General features: G+C 38.6%; 1 protein-coding gene across 5 annotated transcripts; it reads left to right on the forward strand.

Annotated features, from left to right (window-relative positions):
• Window positions 1-131: 131 nt before the first annotated feature.
• On the forward strand, window positions 132-22374 carry kiaa0513 (KIAA0513 ortholog). 5 transcript variants are annotated; one of them, XM_023326662.1, is made up of 13 exons: window positions 132-231; window positions 9619-10148; window positions 11893-11992; window positions 13587-13660; window positions 13948-14018; window positions 16406-16613; window positions 16699-16733; window positions 16834-16906; window positions 17436-17513; window positions 17698-17775; window positions 21217-21297; window positions 21494-21588; window positions 21802-22374. In XM_023326662.1, the coding sequence occupies exons 2-13, from the start codon at window positions 9787-9789 to the stop codon at window positions 21849-21851; spliced, it is 1305 nt and encodes a 434-aa protein (XP_023182430.1). In that variant the 5' UTR covers window positions 132-231; window positions 9619-9786; the 3' UTR covers window positions 21852-22374. The 5 variants fall into 5 exon arrangements, with proteins under 5 accessions (XP_023182430.1, XP_005795853.1, XP_023182437.1 ...); XM_005795796.2 differs by having other exon boundaries at window positions 17698-17727; XM_023326669.1 differs by having other exon boundaries at window positions 16406-16607.
• Window positions 22375-22743: the final 369 nt, after the last annotated feature.

A 22743-nucleotide genomic window follows, 5' to 3' on the forward strand; every position in this document is an offset into this window, starting at 1 on the left:
TATATTATTTTGGTTTGTTATTTTTTAACCGAGAAATACCGTTGATAACGTCTTCGCAGCGCTGATTGGCTGCTGCGCCTCCTGACGTCATTGGGTCCCCCCTGTCTTCGTCGTCGCATCTACTGGCGCATGCGCAGCAGAGTACAGTCTCACAGTGGAGGAGGTTGATCCGTAGAAACACGGAGAGTGGGCTTACTGTTGTGTCCGGACTCCGTGGAACGGTTCGTTCAGGTACAGCTGTCTGTCACGCTGTTGTTTTATTTTGAATTCCTCATGTTTACTTCACCGGAAGTCACGTTTCATCCTGTCTGTGAGTCTGAATGGCCCCGGGGTCACAGTGGAGTTCGGTTCTGGTTCCTTGACCTCTGCTGTGTGTTGCTATGGGTTTGTGTCTCTGTGGGTGACCCCCGTGACCCCGCACAGAGCTCCACGGACATGCTGTGGTCACAGCACGACTCGGTTCTCCAGGAAACGTCAGCTGTTTGTGTTTACTCTCTGCCGCTTCCTGCAGGAACCGATCCTCCTTCAGAAATGCTCCAGTTTGTGCTCTTATAGCGCTCTGACCCAAATCCAGTCCAGGTACCACCAGACTCAAAATTGTATTTTAACAGACTGTATAAACAGCTGGATTCGGCTGGTGTTTCATCCACTAAGCTTGTTTTATTTGTAGCAGATTGGGACTTCATTCCTTTTATCATTCATTGAATTGGTTTAAAAATAGTTTAGTTTAGGTAAACAGTAAAGGTTCTGTGTTTTGCAAAGTAAGCCGAATTGCTCTGATCTTTATTCTCTTACATAGGATTAATTTGTTTTTACACATTGCTTTGTATTAAGTCCTGTAGGTGCATTAATTCTGAGTAGAAAATGACAGAATTATTTTCTATTTATTATTCCCATGGTTCAGAAGTCAGACTCCACAGGCTGGAGTGAAAAATATTTGGGTGAAAATATTATGCAGAAATGGTAAAGTTACTGGAGAAATGATGTGAAAATCTAATTCTGATCCGAAAACATAAAACAATTTTTTTAAATGTTACACAATGTAGCTGGAGAAACCATCACAAGAAAATGACTCAAGGTTCATCAACTGTAGATGATCAACTTGAAACAGTTTATATTTCTGTCAAGCAAATTAATTAATATTTTTATTAAGACTGCAAATGGTAAAGTAAGAATGGATGTGGACTGGGTGTTTTGTTCTGTGAGTAATTTTCATTTTGGGTTGTGCTTATAGAAAATGAGCAGAAATCACAATGGAAACTCACCTGCCTGCTTGGGAAATATGTGGTTCAAAATAATTATTTTTGAAAGTGCAGATTATTTATTTTTGCAACATTTTTTAAATACTATTTTATTTTTTCTTTATCTATTTATTTAATCATTAAAGTAGCTGGTTGTGCTGTTTCTGCGTTCGTCTTTCTGCGTGTGACCCTGCAAGGACAAGCAGGTTCAGATAATGGATGGATGGATGGATGGAATTTTTAAACTTATTTTGACTCAAACAAAACAGACTTTAATTAAAATGTTTGTTTCTTAAATCAGAAATTCTGTAAACCAATTCCTCAGGGTTGGAAGTCTGTGTTAATCTTTCGCCATGTAAGGAATTCATCCGGCATGTTTTTAGGAATGCACTTTGCCGGCTTGACTGGCAGAAACTCTGCTTATCTTGACGTGCACATGGAGCATGATTTCCTCTTAGCGTTTTTTCCCAGCATGCACAGCCTCCCTACACTGCAAAAACACAAAGTCTTACCAAATATTTATGGTCTAGTTTCTAGTGCAAATATATTAGTGCACTTGAAATAAGACAAAACTTACAAATATCTTTTCTGCAAGATATAGGAGCTTGTTTTAAGTAAATGATTCCTGAAAATTGACAAACAAGTGTTAGTTCCATTAGCAGATTATTTCACTTATATCAAGACTTTATAAGTAAAATAATCTACCAAAGATGCAGTGCTTTCAGACCTCAAATAATGCAAAGATAACAAGTTCATATCTATTTAGAAACAACAATACTAATGTTTTAACTCAGGAATGGTTCAGAAATCAATATTTAGTGGAATAACCAGGAGGTTTTCAATGGGGTTCACTGCAGAGTGCTCTTTGTTTTTTTCAGAGCTGTATAAGTTTATAACCTCACTTGTAAACTCAAGCAGTAACTCATATGCCGTCAAACACTTCTCCTTTTTTTGCTTCAGCTCCATGTTTGACTTAAAGTCTAATTGCACAACACAATCAGAGCGAATCCATTTGAGCTGCAGTAAACCAGGAGCGTTTGAGTGGATCTCTGCAGTCTGAGCCTGTAATCGTATTTCAGCTGACAGTAACTCAGAGGTGTCTCAGAGAAATGTCGCTCCCACTCACCGGCGAAAGGAGCTGATAAAAAGTTGTCACCGCCAGCGAGAGGCGGTGATAATCAGCCAAACACGTCCTGGTACAGTTCATCCAACATTCCTCATGCTGCAGCACCAACAACAGTCTTTCTAAAGCTTCCTTTCACATCACTGCACTGCAAAAACACAAAATATCTAAAAGTATTTTTTGTTTAGTTTCTAGTGTAAAAATCTTAGTACACTTGAAATGACACCAAACTAATTTATATTCATTTATTTAACTTTTCATTGGCAGATTATTTCACTTATAACATGGAAAAATGTCTTACTATAAATGAAAAATTTGCTGGTGGAACTACTACTTTTTTCATCAATATAATTTTGTTTTACTTTAAACAAGTTCATATAGCTTGCTAAAAAGTTACTTGTAGATAAATTTTTCAAGTGTGCTAAGACATTTAAACTAAAAACTAGACCAAAGATTTGACTGCTATCTTAAATGTTTCTCTCTGTTGGATTATGGAGCTCAAACAGTTTGGAAATTGTCTTGTAAATCCTTCCCAGATTGATTGGTAGCAACAGTTGCTTCTCTAAGTCTACGTTCACAAAGGAAGTTATTAATTTTTAATTATTTCTTTTTTTGCTTGTTGGTTCTAAGTCAGACTTCTGTGAGAGCGTTTTACTACTTCACAGCGACTTGCTTACAGAAGTAGTAATGGATGAAGACTTTTATGGATTGATTGTAAATTATTCAGCAGTGGTGGCCAACTGTATCGTCACAAAGTCATATTAAGACAAAGGAAGCTAATGAAAAGCAATCGCAGCTAATGGCGACGGCCTTTTGTGGAGCTTTGAATGCAGCTTCTGTCGATGAATCTGTTGGATGTGCAGTCTTGGCTGACAGGGATGGGATTGTGATGTGATTTGGTGGCGCAGACTTCTTTCAAAAGTTCATTATTACAATTTTCAGCCGTTGTTCACTGTAAAAACACTTTTATCAATATTAAGGAATTATTGAGCTAAAAGAAGCTCCTATATCTTGACAGGAAGTTACTTTTAAGTTACCTTTGTCTTATTTCAAGTGTACTAACTAAGATATTTGCACTAGACAAAAATGTCATAAGGTTTTGTGGTTTAGCAGTGTTTACATCCAGATTTACCATATCTGGTTTCTTCTGGCGCAGAATTATGACCCATGTCTCACGTCAACGACGAAAAAATCTGATAAAATGCGACATGGCCGTTCAGACAGCAGACGCTTTGAAAACAAGTTTGACAAGTGGAGGTGGCAAAAATGTGATTTTTGGGGGTGAAAAGGTCAGAACTGGGTGATTCAGACTGAAAACGTCGTACATGGATCGTGGTGTGAACGTAGCCTGATGACTTTCTGGCGTTCAGTTGTTGCATTTGACTCGGTTGTGGAAAAGATTAATGATTTACTTAGAAATATTCTGAGTCACCGTAAAGATCCGTGTTGATATTGTTGGACAGAAGACCTGCTGGATCATGAAATGGATCCATTTGGTTAAACAATAGAAACGTGTCGCATGTCAGGTGTTGGTGTAAACAAGAAGCAAAGAAGAAAATGCTCTTTTGCGAACACAAGGTGGCTTTCACTGGTGCTGCTTCGGCGATTGGGAGACGCTATAATGGGAGCTACCTAAAAACTCTCAGATTGCAGAAGGACACTGAAGGATTGTGGGTCAGGAAGTCCCGAGGTGGGGATCGGGTCCTGCTCTCCTGAGGATGAGTTTTGTTCAGCGATGACTCCGGGAAAGGGACAGCGCAGCTACCCTGAAGCGATATCCTGCATATATCTGCATTTGCTGCATATGGTTCATAAAGCTGAGGTGACAGAGATACATGGAAAGGGTGCAGAGCTGCTGGGCTCTGCACTGCAAAAACACAAAATCCTACTAAATATTTTTTAATACTAAGAGATGCAAATTTCTTAGTACACTTGAACTAACTTACAAGTAACTTTTCAGCAAGATATAAGAGTTTGTTTTAGATAAATAATTTCTTAGTATTGATGAAAAAGTACTTGTTCCACTGGAAGATTATTTTGCTCTCAGCATATTTTCCTTCTTGTTTTTAGGCCGGTCATAATAAGCAATAAATCAATTAAAAGCATAATAAATGAAAACAAGCTCAATAATGTCAAATTGCATGAATATTTATTTTTCTCTTTTCTTTCTTTCTACCAAAAACTGGATGACTGAAGTCTTCAGTCTGGTGATTTGGACTCAACTAGCTCCTTTTATTAAGGACAATTTTGCTTACAGCAACTTCATAATTAATTTAATTTGTTGTTTCTGTTTGGTTTATTTAATTTGGTTATTTAAAGTGTCTTCCAGTTTCAGAAGAAATTCTGATTAATTATTGATTAATTATTATAATTATTATGCCATTACCATTATATTACTTGGAAATTGTCTCTAAACAACAATTTTATTGTTTATCGCAATAAATTCTGGGACATTTTATTGTCTAGCAACATTTGTTATTGTGACAGGCCTTGTTGTTATAAGTAAAATAATCTGCCAATAGAATTACTTTTTTATTTACTTAAACAGGCTTCTACTTCTTGCTGAAAAGTTACTTGTAAGTTGATTTTGTCCTAATCCAAGTATAAGATATTTGCACTATCAACTAGGCAAAAATACTTTCCAATTTAATTCAAATTCATAAATACTTTATTAATTCCAAAGGTAACTTAAATACTCTTGGTTGGATTTTGTGTTTTTGCAGTGCGCTCCTTTCTTTAATGTTTCCTGCTGGTTTTTAGAGACTTGCGATCATCCAGTGCAGGTCAGACACTCAAGCTTGTCAGGAGAAACGCGGTTTCCCTCGATGTCACTGAGTGTCTGATCATGTTGACGGGGGGATGGGAATCTCCCGTTTCTGCTCACGGAAGCAGAAACGCCTCGTTTCCAGTCAGCGTTGCTGTGCAGCAGGACAGGAAGGGAAGGACGCAGGCCGGCAGGTGATTCTGGTGCTGCTGTCCCTCCTGAGCAGGAAATCACGACTGACTGCTGAGCAGGAGCTCTGCAGCCGTCACGCTGGAGCGTGGAGGGGAAAGTCGTGACTAGCAGCGTCTCACACCTTCAGTGAAGCTGTTTGACTGCAGGCCTGATGTTCACTCTGCCTCCACATCGTCTTTACATCTATATTCAGTCTGCAACAAGAAAGAAAAGCCTGGAGAGACATACAGAGGCTGGTGACTATAATATATGTTGCTGGGCGATAAATTGCTATTGCGATAAACAATAATATTGTTGTTTTGAGACTATTTTCAGGTAATTTAATGTTAATTGCATAATAATAACGCAAGAACACATTCTGAAAGATCAATAAACTTTAAATTCTACTGCATATTTAACACTGTAAGACAATTTAAATCCGAAATAAAACAAAACAAAACAACAGAAACAGCAAATAGAATGAATTATGAAGTTTCTGGTCTTCAAGACAAGGAGCTGGTTGAGACCAAATCACCAGGCTGACGACTTTAGTCATCCAGTTTTTGGAAGAAAGAGAGAAAAGAGAAAATCTATAAATCATACAAATGGAAATTATTGAGCTTGTTTTAATTTATCATGCGATTAATTGATTTATTGCTTATTGGAACAGGCCTACACACACACACACCCCACACACACACACACACACACACACACACACACACACACACACACACACACACTCTCACAGGGCAATTTACAGAGACAAACCAACCTAACAGTTATATTTTAGGATTGCGAGAAGAACATCATGCAGAGATCCAAACCCAATGCTGGCTATATGCCAATAGTGCTACCATTAAATCTGTACATATTTTATATATATATATATATATATATATATATATATATATATATATATACTGTATATACAGTATGTTAAACTGAAGATTAACTGCAAAAATAGAAAATCTTACAAAGTATTTTTTATCTAGTTTCTACAGCAAATATCTTAATTCACTTGAAATAATTGCAACTTGCTATTAAATGCTCAGCAAGACATGAGAGCTTGTTCTAAAGGCAGTATGTTTTTGCATGCGGCCGTACGGCCACTTCCTGGTTGTGTTTCCAGTTCCTCCAAGCAGCATCTGAGCTCTGTTTAGTGCAGATTTCCAGCATGAACAGCTACATCTGAGTCAGTTTCCGGGCAGATCACCGTCTCCTTTCCTTGTTTCCTTTTCCTTGCACTTCATACCAATGAGCTCCATGCAGCTCCGCCTGTTGGAAGAGTGACAATATTCCGTTTTTTGCTTATATAAATGTGTAAATAAGCAAAAAGCAGACTTCTGTTTTAGTTATTCTGCTGACATCAGTGACTCAAACAGAAGGTATTCTGTGAAAACTGAACAGAAATGACAGAAATAACTTTCACCCTGCAAAAACAAAATCTTACTGAGGATTTTTGTCAAGTTTCTAGTGCAAATATCTAAAACTAACTTACAACAAAATTTTTGCCAAGGTATAGAAGCTTGTTTAAAGTCACTAATTCTTGAATATTGATTTTAAAAAGCACCAGTTCCATTGGCAGTAAGTAGGACTTTTAAAAAAATATTAAGGTTCATATATTTTGTTTGAAAGTTTGTTAGTTTTGTCTTATTTTCAGTGTATTAAGCTCTAAGCTAAAATAAACAAAATAATCCATTGGTGAATAAAAAAGGCAAAAATTAGATTAATTGATCAAATCTTTTTATTGCCCAGCCCCAGCTCGGAGTTGATCCCACTTTGTTCAGCTTTGTGAAAACAGACCACTGGTTCTCAGTCTGGTTCAGTCTTCTGACCTTTGACCCTCTGTTTTGATCTCTTTACCGTTTTGACTCATTCGTCCACCATGTTGAAACATCCACATCATCGCCAAACCCTTCCTGGATTGCTGAAACATGTTGGTCTTGATGGACATTTTGATTCTGGGCTTTTCTTGCATAAAACTGCAGAACTGGGAGGAAGTTTAGACCCGGAACATAGTTTGGGATTCTCCATTTTGCACCACATATTCTCGTTTGGTTTTCCCAAACGATCAGGAACAAGGAGGATTCATCTGATGAATTACCTTTGCACCGTCCCAGTAACGCTGCATTATGTAATAATGTAATAAAATCAAGCTTCAAGATGCAAGAAAACATCAGTAAAACTGCATTTTAATGTAATAAAATCTTTCATTGATTTTTTTACGCTTCTTGATGGTTTTGTTGGAGAAAAGCAGCTTTTGAACCTTCATTTCTGCAGCTAAATCTCTCTACCTGAACTCCTTGATGAACCAGAAAACGTATTTGCGATGCAATATTCTCAGCAGTAGTTTCCTGCATGTGATGCAGAGTGCTGATGCTGCAGCTTTTCTTCGCAGGAAGCCATTGCTGAGGCCAGAAGACGTGATTTCAACACATCTGCTCCTCTTTTATAGCATTCAGTTTGCAGATCGGATCAGTTCAGGCTGTAGGCCGGAGCTGATAAGATGACAGGTCAGCTCATCATTTAGAGCTAAAATACAGAAGATTTTTTTTTCTTTTTTATATTGTGATGAATTAATGTGGTTATTGTTTTTAATGATTAAAAAAGACGATGCAGAATTTGTCTCTGCAGAAACATTTCCACACCAGCATGCTGATCTTTTTTTATTTTGCTGATTGTCTGGGTGTTTTCCCCCGGGTGATACAGTGAATTATGTAACCACGTCATCCTCAGACCTGCAGATCAAACAAACCCCACGGCTCCAGTCTGTGTTCAGAGTAACGACATTACAGCTTCGGACCAAAGAACAGCTAAAACCGATTAGTTCAGCCAATACAAAGGTTCCGTTCAGTTCTTTTTCACCGAGCTGGGAGGGAAACGATCACAGTGACACTGCTGCTTTATTGTCAACCAGAGCTCTGCAGAAAACTGCTGCGCAAATGAGAAGTTCAGATTTGACTGCTCTGACTTTGCTTTTTCTGTTAACAGTTTCCTGTTTTTTTCTTAAATCTCTAATGAGAAGCAGAACCGTCAATGTTTCAGTTTTACGGCGTTCAGATTTAAAACTGAGGCTAAATGTCATCCAGGAGCTTTTGCATCTTTTCTGGTTTAAAACCTTTATTTCTTCTTTGATGGCTTTTGATGACCTGCACAGATTTCAAGTGCAACAGAAAATACATTTTTTCTTTCATAGCTTAATAAAAACATGTTTTTATTTATCTTTCGACAGCATTTTTAGAGGTAGAAGGAAATTTGTTTTAACAAACCTTCATTTGTCATGTAGTTTCTTCCAGCATCCATTGATGCTGTTTTAAAAGGCAATCAAGAAAAAAAAAGTCAGGAGGAAAAAAGAAAAGAAAGGAACAAGGACTGAAGTAAAAGAATGGAACAAGAGACTAGGGAAGAAACTTCTTCAGTCAGAGGCTTCAACACTGACTGCTACTGGAGAGCCTTCCTGCCCACAGCATCACAACGACTCTACAAAAGCTTGGATGATGAGTTTTGTCAGCGTTTGATTTCCCTTTGGGACGAATAAAGTAATTTTGAATGAAATTAATTGAATTGAAGCGAATTTACAAGACAATTTTATGTTGGAAGGAAGAAAACAAATTAATAAGAAACAAACCCGAGTTACAAACAAAGAAACTAACAAACTGACAAAGAGAAAAACTATAAAAATAACTGACAAAGAAAATGGGAAACTAAAAATGAAAAACTAACAAAGGAAGAAACTAACAAAGAGAGACACCAATAGTCGAAGAAACAAACTAGAGAATCAAAAAGTGAAGACAGAAACTAACAAACAATGAAGGAAACAAACAAAAGAGGGAATCATAGAATGACTAAAGGGAGGAATTAGAGACCAAAATGTGATGGAGACAATTAGGGAGGAGTGAAAGAACAAATAAAGGAAAAGAAGTGACAAACAATGGAAAAAAGAAAGGCAATTGAAGGAAAGAAGAGAAATGGGTGATAAATGAATAATTAATTTCTGCCGGTTTGTGTTTTTCTTTGAGTTCTTGCTGAAATATTCTGTTTATATCAACCAAACATCCAGAATTCATCTTGCAGATGTGCAGACCCTTTTGCCATTTGAGACATCTGCTTCTGGCAGAAACCACAGATAAATGTTTCATTAACTTCAGGTGATGTCTGGACTTCCCAGCTGGTATCTGCAGATCAAACAGTTGGAGATATTTCAGTTTTACGGTTCATTTGTTGAGTCTTTGCCTGCTGACCCATCCATGTGTCTTGACAGAGATTTAAGTTGCCTCTTGAAACATTTGTGCTGATTACCTTTGTTTTGTCCACAGATGTGTTTGTTTCATGACTTCTCTTGAGGTTGCAGTCCTCAGGGAGCGAGATGACCATCCAGACCTAGTGAGACGTTTCCCCTCAGCTGAAGCCCCCAGCTGGTCCTCCATCCACATGTTTCTATAAAAACCTCTTCCTGACTTCATACAAAGAGACAAACCTCCAACATGGACAACCTGATAGACTTTGATCAGCCATCAGCGGCCTCGTCTCTCTGCGTGGAGCCTCATCACCAGGCCCACTCGGACGTTTTCTCCCCCGAGCCGCGGTCGTCCGTTCATCAGGCCCCGTTCCTACCAGAACCCCTGGCTCCAACCAAAGCCGGCTCCCAGCGGGCGGACGGACACAACGAGGACAGCGACGCCACGGAGTCTGCGGACAGCGAGAACGACATGGACCCGCCGTCTCTTGACTGGGAACTGAGGCGGTCATCGTCCTCGTCGGCTCACAGCGGCGAGGACGCAGACACCGAGTCGATAGAGAGGAGGCAGTTCATGAAGGCCTACGTGGAGAAGGTGTTTCACGGAAAGTAAGGAATGACAACCTTTATTCCATATCGCACCTTCTGACCTCATTAAAACGACAGAGTGTTATCTTGGGGTAATGAAGCTGATGTTGGATCTGTGGTCCAGATTTTACAAGAAGATTTGTAGTTTTTTGTATCAAAAATATCTTATTGATCCCTAAGGAAAATTAATTAAACAAGTAAAATCCGTGTGACTGGCAAAGAGCAACCCGATCTGTAGCCTCAACAGCCCAGTAGGGTTCGAGTCAAATGTTTTAAGTTTCCGTCCACAAGCTTTTCACAATAGTTTAATGAAATTTTGACCCATTCCTCTGCGTCCTCGCCACTGTGAGCCGTCGAGGACGCAGATGACGAAATAACAGAGATGAGGCAGTTCATGGAGGTCTGTGTGGAGAAGGTGTTTCATGGAGAGTAAGGAACAACAACCTTTATTCCATACTTCACCTTTTGACATAAAATTACACCTAGTGATATGTTGGGGTAACGAAACTGGTTAATGAACTGGATGTTGGATAGTTTGTCCAGTTTTTACAAGAAGAGGTATAGTCTTTGTATCAAAATGCCTTATTGATTCCTAAGGGAAATTAATGAATAAGATTCATGTGGCTGGCAAAGAGCAGTCCGATCTGTTGCCTCAAAACAGCCCTGTAGTGTTTGAGTCAAATGTTTTATGTTTCTTCTCACAATAGTTTCCTGGAATTTTGGCTGATTTCTCCTGAAATAACTGGTGTAACTGGTACCGATGCAGGTATCTGAGGTTTACTATCAACCAACACGAATCCAATTTAGAAAAACAGAGCTGAATGTTTTTGTTTTTTTAAAACACAGACATAATTACATCAATTTCAAATTTATTTGCTATCTCTGTAACAGTACAGCACACTCGGATACACCAACCGCTTCACAATCTTGGTCAAAAATGTGAAAAGAAAACACCAATATGCTGACCACCTTGGTCAAATGTTAAAAAAATGCAATAAACCTTTAAAATGGCTCAGAAAGTGTAGTTAGAAAATCCTAAATATAATGTAAAATAAATAATAAAGCGCTCAGAGCACAAGGCACAGAAATAGACTGAATAGATCTGTCGTTATGGATCTGGTGCATTGTCACCAATAACCAATCTATTTTTTTTTTCAATATCGGGATCGATACAGATACTAATAAAAGCCAGCAGGAGGATTTCTCGGAACGCCTTCCCTGGTTCGTTGTCCTCGTTTTATCTCCCGCAATAACCAGAAACATCGAGTCTCTTTAAAAACTCATGACTCGCCATCTGATCCCCTCGGGGCGACGACTGTCGGGGTGAAGAGTTGAAACGAGCTTCTCTAAATACCACGTCACATTTTGTTTCATATTTCAGACTTTTCCTTTTCGTTTTCTGTTGCTTTTCCTTTCAGTCCTGACCAGATTAATAATCATCTCTGGACCAAACCTGGTGACCTGCTGGTCTGCTGCGCTCACCACCCAGCCAGTGTTTAAGGATTACATGCATCAACATCGGCGTATTGACCTGCTTCATCTTTTATTAGCGATAAGCAAGTCCGAATTCTCTGTATATTTTTACAGAATCTGAAAAAGAGAATTTAAAACTGCAGGACAGCCCTGAACGATGTTGAATTTTGGAAATGATCAGACACACTGTGGGATGAGAAAGCGGGTGTTTGTGGGGGTGTGTGTGGAAACCAGCCACACCAAATGTTTCCCACAGATTTGATGAATTGCAGCTGAGCTGTTTGTTTTGCAGGGAGGACTTTGACCAGGAAGAGAAGGCGAGGTTTGGAGAGCTGTGCAGCGGAGAGAACGGAAAAGGCAGGGAATGGTTTGCCAAATACGTCAGCGCCCAGGTGAGTGCGTCCAGATGTCATGGCTGACCGCCTAAAAACATCATAACATCACTGAAGTTTAAGGGAGAAGACGTAACACAGGGACAAAACTGCTGAAAAGCTACATCCTGACACCATTTCCTTTTTTATTTTAGAGCTCAAACCTCAAGAATATTTTCTCACATTGTATTTAATTATTCTTTTTATTCACAGATTGGTTTTAAAGAATATATTTATTTACGTTAAGACTAGAAAATAAAAAAAATGAATTATTTCTTTCCCTTGTATTTCTTTTTGTCTGTTTCCCTCTGAACTTTTCTAACAGTGTCAGTAAAACTCACTGTGGGAATGAGCTGTGACCTTTTGAAGTGATAAATTTACATTTCTTTTTAAAAAAACACACCAAAATTTGCCACATTAACAAAATGTGATGTTAGTAAAAGCACTGAGGAAACCCAGGCTGTTTAGAGCTTCACAGTTTAGCCGTCCCACACGGCAAACGCATCATTTAAAATTTAATCATCTTACAGAAAGTTAGACTTTACTTCACTGAACTCATATTTTGCTACAGTTCATGGTTTTCACTCAATCATGGTGAATTTATTAAGATTTTCTTACGGAAAGTTCAGCCAAGAATGACGATGTCACACACTCTAGATTCTGACCCTGTGTAATATTCAGAGGTTTTTTTTAAATTCAAACTGCTTTCATGTCCATAGTTTCATTTCCACTTATGCAGTTTATACATCAAAACGTAGGTATTTTTCTCTAGTTTCACCCGGTGCATCTCCCACTGCTGTAGGACTTACAGTTTTTGGTCAAATCAGTCCAGAGTGCAGAGAGCGTACTCCCAAAGCTCTCATTCACTCTCATTATAGGAACAGAATGAATCACCATAGCAACCAGTGACTCAGCATTTTCTGAGGCAGTGATAATTTTACTATCCCTTTTTAGGAAATTAGTTTAATGGATTTTTTACTGACAAGCTTAACAATAAGACTGAGAACATAAATTATTGCAATTAAATGATAATATTGTCATTTTGAGACTATTTTCAACTAAAATAAAAGTAATAATGGAAAATCAATGCAAGTACACCGTCTCACACGTGAATATCTTAATACTTAACAGTGAAACTGAAAAAGATTTTAAATATTGAAAATGAAAATAAACAAAACAACTGAAACATCAATAATTAAAATGGATTATAAAGTCTCTGTAACCAAAATTGCATTTAAAAATGTATAATCCAGCTAATTGCCTTAGCTCATAGATAAAACTATTAAAATCAAATAAAAATTCTTGATGAGTTTGCAAGTGAAAAGGCTGCATATGTTCAATTTTAAGGCAGCAGCTCCATAGACAATCATCAAAATTCCTACAGATTTTGTTTTTAGTTACCTTCACCATAATAATCTTAATGTTCTGGTAGATGTTAGATTATTTTGCTTTCTCTGAAAATGGAGAAACATTGTTTCTTTATTTAGCTGGACCTCAGTCACATTTCATGTAGTCTTAAAATGTTTTGTCTTAATGTTTTTTGGTAAAATAACATCTTTAAAGCGTTTAAAGGTGTGCAGCAGAAAGACGTAACTCAGTTATTCTGTTTTTGCAGCGCTGCCACTCCAAATGTGTGAGCGAAGCCACGTTCTACAGGCTGGTCCAGTCATTTGCCGTTGTTCTGTTTGAGTGAGTATGTCTGGATTCAACGTGTTTTCACTGAGTTTGACAGGAAATAACGAAGCAGGTGGTGTAATAACCCGCTTCTGCTAAATAAGAGAAATGATCGATGAGTCCTGGAGGAGAAAACAAAACGATGAGGAAGACCTGGATCTGATTTCAAATAATCTGAATAATTCAGAGTTTTTACTGAATTACTCAACAGTTAAAACGTTTTCCTGCCTTGTTTGGTTTATGTGAGATGAGATGTTGCAGCTCCAGAGCAGAACATTCATAATCCACTTCTGTTTTTACAGATGTTACCAGATGGACGACTACAGCCCGGCGAAAAACCTCATGACCATGTGCTTCACGTATTACTACATCGGTAAGATCCGCTTCCACCTGGAAACACTCCTCCTTCCTGCTGATGTATTACTAAAATATTTATCACTTTTTTAAAGTTGTCCTTCAGTTTCTGTCAGTTTAATTACAAACACTCCCAAAGAACACCTTTCACCTTAATTAGGTTAAAGTGAAACTTAACTTATGTAACTTAGAACCTTACGTGCTTCCATATTTCTAAACAGAACCACATAAAGAGTATTTTGCATCCCACACCGGACTCTGAATCGTGTCACTTTCCTGTTCAGAGATGTAACCTCCGCCATCTTTGTTTCTCTTACGACTGGCTTCAGTTAAGGAAGACCAGCAGAGTTGGATAGTAACTAGTTACATCTACTCAGTTACATTTACTTGAGTAACTTTTTGGGGGAAAAAATTACTTTTAGGAGTACTTTTACTATGCTGTGCTTTTTACTGTTACTTGAGTAATTTTATTTTGAAGTATTTCTACTCTTACTTTAGTAAAATTTCTGGATTTTCTACCCACTGAATGAAAAACAAACAAGTTTTATCCAAAAAAGACACAGACACAGACACACAGCTGCAGTTCTTGTTACAGTTTTTCATGAAAAGAAACTGATTTGGAAAAAATTATCTTGCCGGATTTTGTTATTTTTTTGTTACATATTGTTGTTTGTTTTTTACCTTACAATACCAAATTTTTCACTTCTTTATATTTTGGTCTGTCTGATGATGTAATTTTTAAATGTTAATTAATAATTAATAATTTGATCAGTTACTCAGTCATTTAGGCCAAACTCAACAAGTCCAAAGAACTTCTGGGCCAAAATTGTTTTTTAAATAAGAAAATAAAAATTGGAAAGTTTACAATAAAGTCAAGCAATGGAAGTTGTTTGGTTTTGTTGTTTGTAATTCATTGTAGATCCAAAACTTAAAAGAAATTTCATCTAGTTTCTATTTGGGCTTGATTGAACAAATTTATTCTCTTATAAGAATAAGATTTGAGTCAAAGTGCTTGTTATATTTCACCAAGTTTTATAAATTCAATAAAATCTGATTTAGCAACTTTTCAGTAAACATTGATGTGTTTCTACTTATTATTTAAAAATTGGTTATAAAAAGACACACACTTTGTGTTAACAGCATCATTTTCTATATTATATGAAAATAATGTTGGCTACAATTTTACCCTGATTAAAAGTTTGCATTAACACCTGTACTGCACAAATTTGTATCGATCTTGAATTACTAAAATCACACCAAGGTCCACAAATGGCCCCGGGGCCACAGTTTGGACACCCGGATCTAAATGATCTCGCCGAGTTAAAGTTGACTGCGTCTCAAACTGCGTTGCAGCAGGAACGGCAGCCAGCTGTTTGCATCACCCTGTGCTGATTCAGACGGTTACCACCTCTGGTTTGCTCTCTTGCAGCAACACCACAAATAAAAGCCACATTTCTGCTTATGCAAGCAGGAGGCCTTGTGTGATTAGTACACACTGCATTGCATCAACATGCAGCTGGCTCTCCAGGTTGCTCCACCTAGGCGTTTCTGCTTCATCCGGTGGTGAACCTGCAGCAGGAAGCTTCGCTCAGACGCACGAGAACAAGAACGAAACTCGATCCAAAGAAAAGCAGCCGGCTGTTTGTTTAAAGGCTCTTTGAGCCAAAGGATTAAAAACTGTTTTCATTGCCTGTCCACTGAGCTGCAGCTGGTCTAGGTGTTGCCAAATACTGTTGAGGTGTTTTCACACCGAGCTGCTGTTCTGTAATGACCCGTGAGATGAACCTGTCTGCAGAAACCCAACCACAGATAGCTGATGGTAAATCCTCAAAGGCGACTTTTTTATTTCTTTTTCCAGTCGGCAATAGAGTTACAACTTAGAAAGCAGAAATATCCTCCGATTATTTGCTGTATTTTTTCTTTCTTATTTATATAAACCAGTACTAACCTCTAACCGTGGTTACTAAGGGTTAGAGGCATAAATTCTCCATAAAGCAATATTTGATATCTTTCCAATCAGACTTACCTATAAAGTATATGAACATTAATCTTCTTATCTTGTAAAACATGTTTGCTGCAAATCCATGATTTCACCGAGTTCTGACAGTCATCGTTATTGGTGGCTGCTATCCTTTTCCTGTTAAAACTTATGAAATAAAATGACAAGTTTGTTTCTATCCCTGTCTGTTTATGCAGCCGACCGCGCAGCACATTGTGACCATCTTTAAATTGAAATCAACAAAATAAAAGTGATGTTACGCCACCGACTGCCTGTTTTTTGACAGGCTTTGAAGCCGTCATGGTGAAGTTCTGGATAGCGTGACGTCACGTGCAAACGGTCAATAGAATGAATTTATTTTCTCAGATCGTTACTGTAACTTCTCCGTCTGCATGCCTCCTGTGCAGGAAAGTGCCCGCCGTCTCCCTCTGACCTGCTGGACCGCGGTAACCCGCAGGCAGGCCTGGACTCGTACCTGAACAAGGCGAACTCCTGGCTGTCGGGGAAGAAAGACGCTGCAGAGCGCCTTCTGAAAAACACATCAAAAACTGACGTCAAAGGCTTCTTCGGAGGCCTGGAGAGCAAACTGAGGAGCACAATGGCTCCCAGGTCTGAGTGAGTGACAGCAACACGTCTGTTTTTCAGCTCTTTCCATTAAAACTTTCTCATGTGTCTCCATTCCTGCGTTTTCTGAGGACAGTGAAGGCTCCGTTGAGGTGAAACCCAAGTCACCAGGTAAAATACAGCAGCAATCAGTCTGCATTCTCCACTTTCAGTTAATAAATAAATATATATAAAAATAAACTCTTCCATGTTTTTAATTTATTTTCTCCAGGATCAGAGGCTCCAGAAGAGAAGAAAGGAGAAAAGATTTATCTGTACACTCACCTGAAACAGCAGCCCATCTGGTACAAAATGTTTTATATAAAAACAGGATTCATACTTTTGCTTGAAAATAATTTAATTTCAATTAGGTGGGTTTTTTTCAAGGTCTGGAAAGTGCTTGAATTCTGTATAAAGTCCTTGATACTCAAACTGCACAGTTTTGTAATGAGGTGCAACGCAACGCTTGATTCAAAACCTAAATTTGGAAAATGTTTACAGTTGAAACCAGATATTTTCATACACCTAACAAAATGAAAAAAAAACACAAATCGCCTTCTGAAGTTAAATCAGACTAAACTTCTGTTGTTTTAGGTTTAATTTTAAATAATAATATAATAACTCAAATTGCTCAAATTATTTCATTTATTCCAGCTTTTGGTAGAAAGGGAGAAAAGAGAAAAAGGATAAATCATAAGAATGGAAACAATTGAGCTTGTTTTGGTTTATCCTGCGATTAATTGATTAATTGATTTACTGATTATTGCGACAGGCCGAGTGGAGCTCATGCTGTTGGTGTTGGAGGAAAACATGTGAACGCTCCGTCTGTTTCAGGCACACGCTGAGGTTCTGGAACGCGGCGTTCTTCGACGCCGTCCACTGTGAGCGGACGAAGAGATCTCCGACCACGAGGTGAGTCAGGACGAGAAGTGTGGAAATGTTTCCGACTCTGTTTGGGGAAGTTTTGAGGGTCTGGAGTGACGCTTTTTTGTCTTCTGTCTCTGCTTCTCCTCCCTTTCTGACTAAAACGCCGTTTCTGACTCTTTCTGCTTGTTGACTGTGACTCTTTGTTTCCTTGTGCCTTGCTACCGGGCAGTGGAGCGCAGGACGCAGAGAAAGACAAGAGGTCTGTCCTTCCTTTAGGCTCTAACGAAGGCATAAATGAGAGAAAATGGTAGGATTTAAGTAGGTAGAGGACTGCGGTGCAGTTATTGTTATAACTCAGAGAGAAGCAATGCAACACGCCCCTTTATTTGTTGGGTGGCATCTGACCAACACAAACAGTCAAAACTTAAACATTTTTATGTTTATCATTCTGGAAAAGCGGGCTTCATGAATAATACCTGGCTGTTTTTTATGTTTTTAAATTTTGCTATAAAAACTTCCCACACCTTGGGGCAGCGGTGGCGCAGGAGCAAAGCACGACACACGTTTTGAGGCCATGATTCTCTTGGCGGTGGTCGCAGGTTCGATTCCCAGCCTGGTGACATTTGCCACATGTCTTCTTCCTCTCTCATTGCCCTCTTTCCTGTCTGGCTACTTTCAGATAAAGGCCACTAGAGCCAACAAAACCTTAAAATAAAACTTCCCACATCATGGTGCCACCACCGTGCTTCACTATGGACTCCTGTTGTTGAAGATCTAGGCTGCTTTCACACCAGCCTCGTTTAGTCCGCCTTAATCAAACTCCAGTTCATTTGTCTTGAAAGTCCGGTTTGTTTGGGGAGATGTGAACGTGCAATCGAACTCTGATGCAGACCATAAAAGCAAACTGGTTCACCTACAAACCTCGGTCTCACTTCGATCTTAACAAACTTTGGCGTCGACCGGAGACCGCTCCAAAAGCAGCAAAAAGACTATAATGCAGGGCATTCTGGGTAAATACAAGTAAGTTGCGCTAAGCATCTTCTTCAGAGGCTTTCATGTCGCTTCCTTGGTGCAGCGCCCCCACAGGCTCTTTTGACTCTGTGCAGTTGGGGCCTTTTTTAGAGGATTCAGTCAGAAATAACTGGATTGTTATGAAGTTTAATCTTTAGACATCTCGCATTTGCGGATCAATCGTTAATCTTCTGGACAGGTTCTGGGAAGGACAATATGAGACACATTATTAAATATTTTAGTCAGAGATCAACTTGTCGTTCTTGTTTTAACTAACTAGATTTAGTAATTTAAGGTTTGTTTAGCAGTCTCTAGTTTTGCTTTCGATATTTCTGTGCCGTCTTCGTCTCTTGGCATGCTGTTGTCTCCCTGCTTCTGTGATTCTTGTGTCGCCCCCTGGTGAGCAAACGCATCGCAGCCACAGAGTGCACAGACAGGTTGTGAAATGACTGCAGCGATAAATATATTTTAATGGGGAGCAGTCGACTCTGAAGGTGCTCTCTGCTTCTTCACAGCTCACTGCATGTTCACACCAACGATCTGCCTGAAAATGAGACGTCTTCTCCATCTGCATGTTCCTTCTGCTCGCCTCTGTGCTTTCCTCTGCAGGACATTTCCACCATATGGATGACGTAATGTTGGGATTAAAGTAGATTATTTGATTGAAATGTAGGTTCCCGGATTTCTAAAAAAAAAAATCATAATAAAAGCTAAACATTTACTTGAGTTATTTTGCGTTTTTGGTCCAAACCTGAGCATCGAAAGAGATTTTCTGTCTCTATATGTCCCATTCCGGTCAACAGCATTTCTTAATTGCCTTGAGGAAATCAAATCACATCTGTTTCAGTTTTTAAAGGTCAAAACCTGCAACAGCATTGAATTTTCCAGCAGTGGCATTTAGGGAAGGCATTTATGGAATCACAAAATATAGATTTTTTTTAAAATAAAATTAAACAAAAATAATTTTTTGTACCTTTTTATTTTATCTGCTCAATCATTAAATAAACAAGTAATATTTTATTGCAATGGCCTAATAGTAAAAAAAAAAGTCTTGCACTATCAAAAGGCATGCACACAGTTCATAATTTTATGGGATTGGTTTTGTATTTTTGGGCTAAAAAAGGACAAAAAATAGAAGCTAAATCTAAAACATTTTGCTGTATTAATATAAACGGGCGGAGGCATCCAAGTTGACGGATGTTTGTGTTTCTCTGCGTGCAGAAGTTAGATGAATGAAGAAATCTGGTTAACAAATCAGAAATATTTCTATTTTAACATTTGATTAGTAAAAATCTGACTATTTTTTAAAAATGGGGCATGAGACCAGGTTTGCTCCATTCTGGAATCGTGATCGAGGACCGCATAAAATTATAAAGCGGGCCACAAATGGCCCTCGGACCACACTTTGAACATCACTGTTTTAGGTGCATAAAGCATCTAATTAAATTTGAAAAAATTATTTGATCCCAACTGAATTAATAATTTTATTCTTTTGGCTCTTTTAGGAACAAACTTTAGTTCTTTGAATCTCCAAACTAAATCACTTCCTGTTTGCCCTTTGAGTCTTTTAATACTAGGAATACAGATAATAATCATTTATAATCAGAAGAGAGACTTTGTAGGCATACTAAGTCAACAGACTGAAAATGCAGTTACTGGTTTCCATGGCGATTCCCTCCTTTTGTGGGAGCTGGAAGTGGGAGGAGCCTAAAGCAGCATTTATTTATTTTTTATCAGAGGCAGACAACAACACAAACCGCAAATAAACAGTAGTTGTGTGGTAGCTCCTATAATTTATATAAAAATTATTTAACCATGGCAGGCAAAACCCTCTGGTGGCCACACACGTACATTTTTATGACTTTTGACCACAAGTTATGCGAGATCTTCATTCTGGGCTTATTTGTCAGAAAACGTTCAAGTCTATAGCACTGGGAGACACAATAGATGAAAGTTGACAGAAATCCCAACAATTTTATGTGTAAAATGAATATGTGGAGATGAAACATATGTGGGCATGAAAGTGGTTCAAATCAAATTTTTCTGAATATTTTACAGGCTTGGAATCTAGTGTGTGGGACATTATCTGGGAAATCTGAAAAAAAAAAATCATCAAAGTGTAAAAAGTATTAAAACACAATTTCAGTGGGATAAAGTCCAGCTTTCTGTGAACTGCTTAAACTTTGAATGGTGTCTCTGCTGGAAAGTGTGGCTGATCTGTGGAGCTCGTTGCACTGAGATCCAGTTATTGTTGTTCACCAATCCCATATCTCATTACTCAGTATTATTTTTGTGATTGATCTGCGATGCCTTTTGTAGCAGCGCTTCATGTCTCTGCTGTTGGTGTGTGCAGGCATGGAAACCTTTCCTGCTGCTGTTTTCAGTTTTTGCTCCTCATCTGGTTGCGACGGACCAACGATGATTCTCGGTGGAGGAATCATTTGTTGCTGTGCTGCTGCTGATGGCCGACGCATTTCATGTGTAGCAACCGCAGCAGTTTACAGTCCCAGGGTTGGATGTCATTGTTAATGTCTGAAGCTCTATTTCTGGGTTGTGTTTTTTTGTTTGCAACGTGTCAAACATCCTGTTGCTTCGCGGTCACGCCACCGCCTGTGGTTTGACGCTCAATCATTTTCGCTTGGTGCTGCTTTGACACCCAGCCCTGAGCTGTTGCCGTGGCGAAGACGAAGGGGCCGGTCAGAGGTCAAAGCTGATTGCGGCTCTGTGTGATCTGCAGGGAGAAGTGGCATCACTTGACCCCGAAGGAGAGAGAAGAAAGCTTGAAAATCGATGAGAACATCACTTTTGGCCAGCTGGGGTGAGGAACACTGCAAAAACACAAAACCTGACCAAGTGCTTCTGGTTTCCAGTGCAAATATCTTAGTAAAATTGGAATAAGACGAAATATGAGCTTTCATAAAGAATTCCTTAACATTGACGAAAGTATTGAAACTTGATTCTGGCTGAAGTTGTTTTTGTAGCATGTTTTCTTTTTTTACTGTTTGTGTTTTCAGGACTTTCACCCACAACATGTTGGCGTTCGGTCTGAGTAAAAAACTCTGTAACGACTTCCTGAAGAAGCAGGCGGTCATCGGGAACCTGAATGAAGGTCAAGCTCCTCTAGTTCTTCATTATGTTTTCTTTTATTTTTTACATGACCCAGCAGTGTGTATCATTTGTTTCTGCACAGGTCTGGACTTTGACTATCCCATTGCATGTTGTGTGTATTTTCAACTAGGGCTACAGCTGACCACTACTTTAGTAATTATTTACATTATTTTATTTTTATTTACTCGTTTTATTTTTATTTTTCCACCTGCAGAGCAATACCAGCTGCTGAGCGAACATATTGAGAAGATGGCGGCGGAGTGAGTCGGAGATCAGCGCTGGTTTCCTTCCAGTTTGACGTCACTTCTGTGTCTCAGTGCTGAGAAATGCCATCTGCAAACTGCTGGAATATGAGCAATATTATATTAAATACACCATAAAGTCTGCATCCACTGTTCATGTGAAGGTGTCGCGTATCCCTGTCAGACTCGTTTGGTGTTTTGAAATGTCTCATTAAGATTCAGCGTGCTGTGATCTGATGTTCAGACCTTTATTTTATTTTATTTTATTTTATTCCTGTTCTGTGGATTTCCTTCTTAAACTGACAAGATGTTGACATAATTTAGAAATTCAATCTGCACTGCAAAAACATAAAGTCTTAGTAATTTTAGTGTTGTTTCAATTTCTTAAGACCAAGTTATAAGTAACTTTTCAACCAGATATTGGAGCTTGTTTTAAGTAATTCATTCCTTAATATAGATGACAAAGTATTTGTTCCATTAGCAGATTATTTCACATGGAAAAATGTCTTGTGAAATAAGTATTTTTTCATCAATATTAAGGAACAAGCGCTAACATTTTGCTGAAAAGTTCATTTTAAGTTAGTTTTGTTTCATTTCAACTTTACTAAGATATTTGCTCCAGAAACTGGACCAAAAATTCTTGGAAAAATTTTGCGTTTTTGCAGTGCAGTCTTTTAAAGGCTCACATTCTGCAAACCAAACAATAAAAACAAAAAAGGGAGAATTAAGATGTGAAATTATGACATTTTGTTCTGCTTTTAGCTGCGTTACCCGCCTCACAGACACACAGATTTTCCCGCCTGCTAAGTGCCTTGTGTGGATCGTTACTCCCGAACCTCGCCGCGCTTCCCTTCCTCCTCCAGGAGGCTTCATCAACCTGGCTGTGAGTGTCGTGTCCGGCCCGTCTGCCGGGT

The sequence above is a fragment of the Xiphophorus maculatus genome, chromosome 2, assembly GCF_002775205.1.
Source record: "Xiphophorus maculatus strain JP 163 A chromosome 2, X_maculatus-5.0-male, whole genome shotgun sequence".
Taxonomy (NCBI): domain Eukaryota; kingdom Metazoa; phylum Chordata; class Actinopteri; order Cyprinodontiformes; family Poeciliidae; genus Xiphophorus; species Xiphophorus maculatus.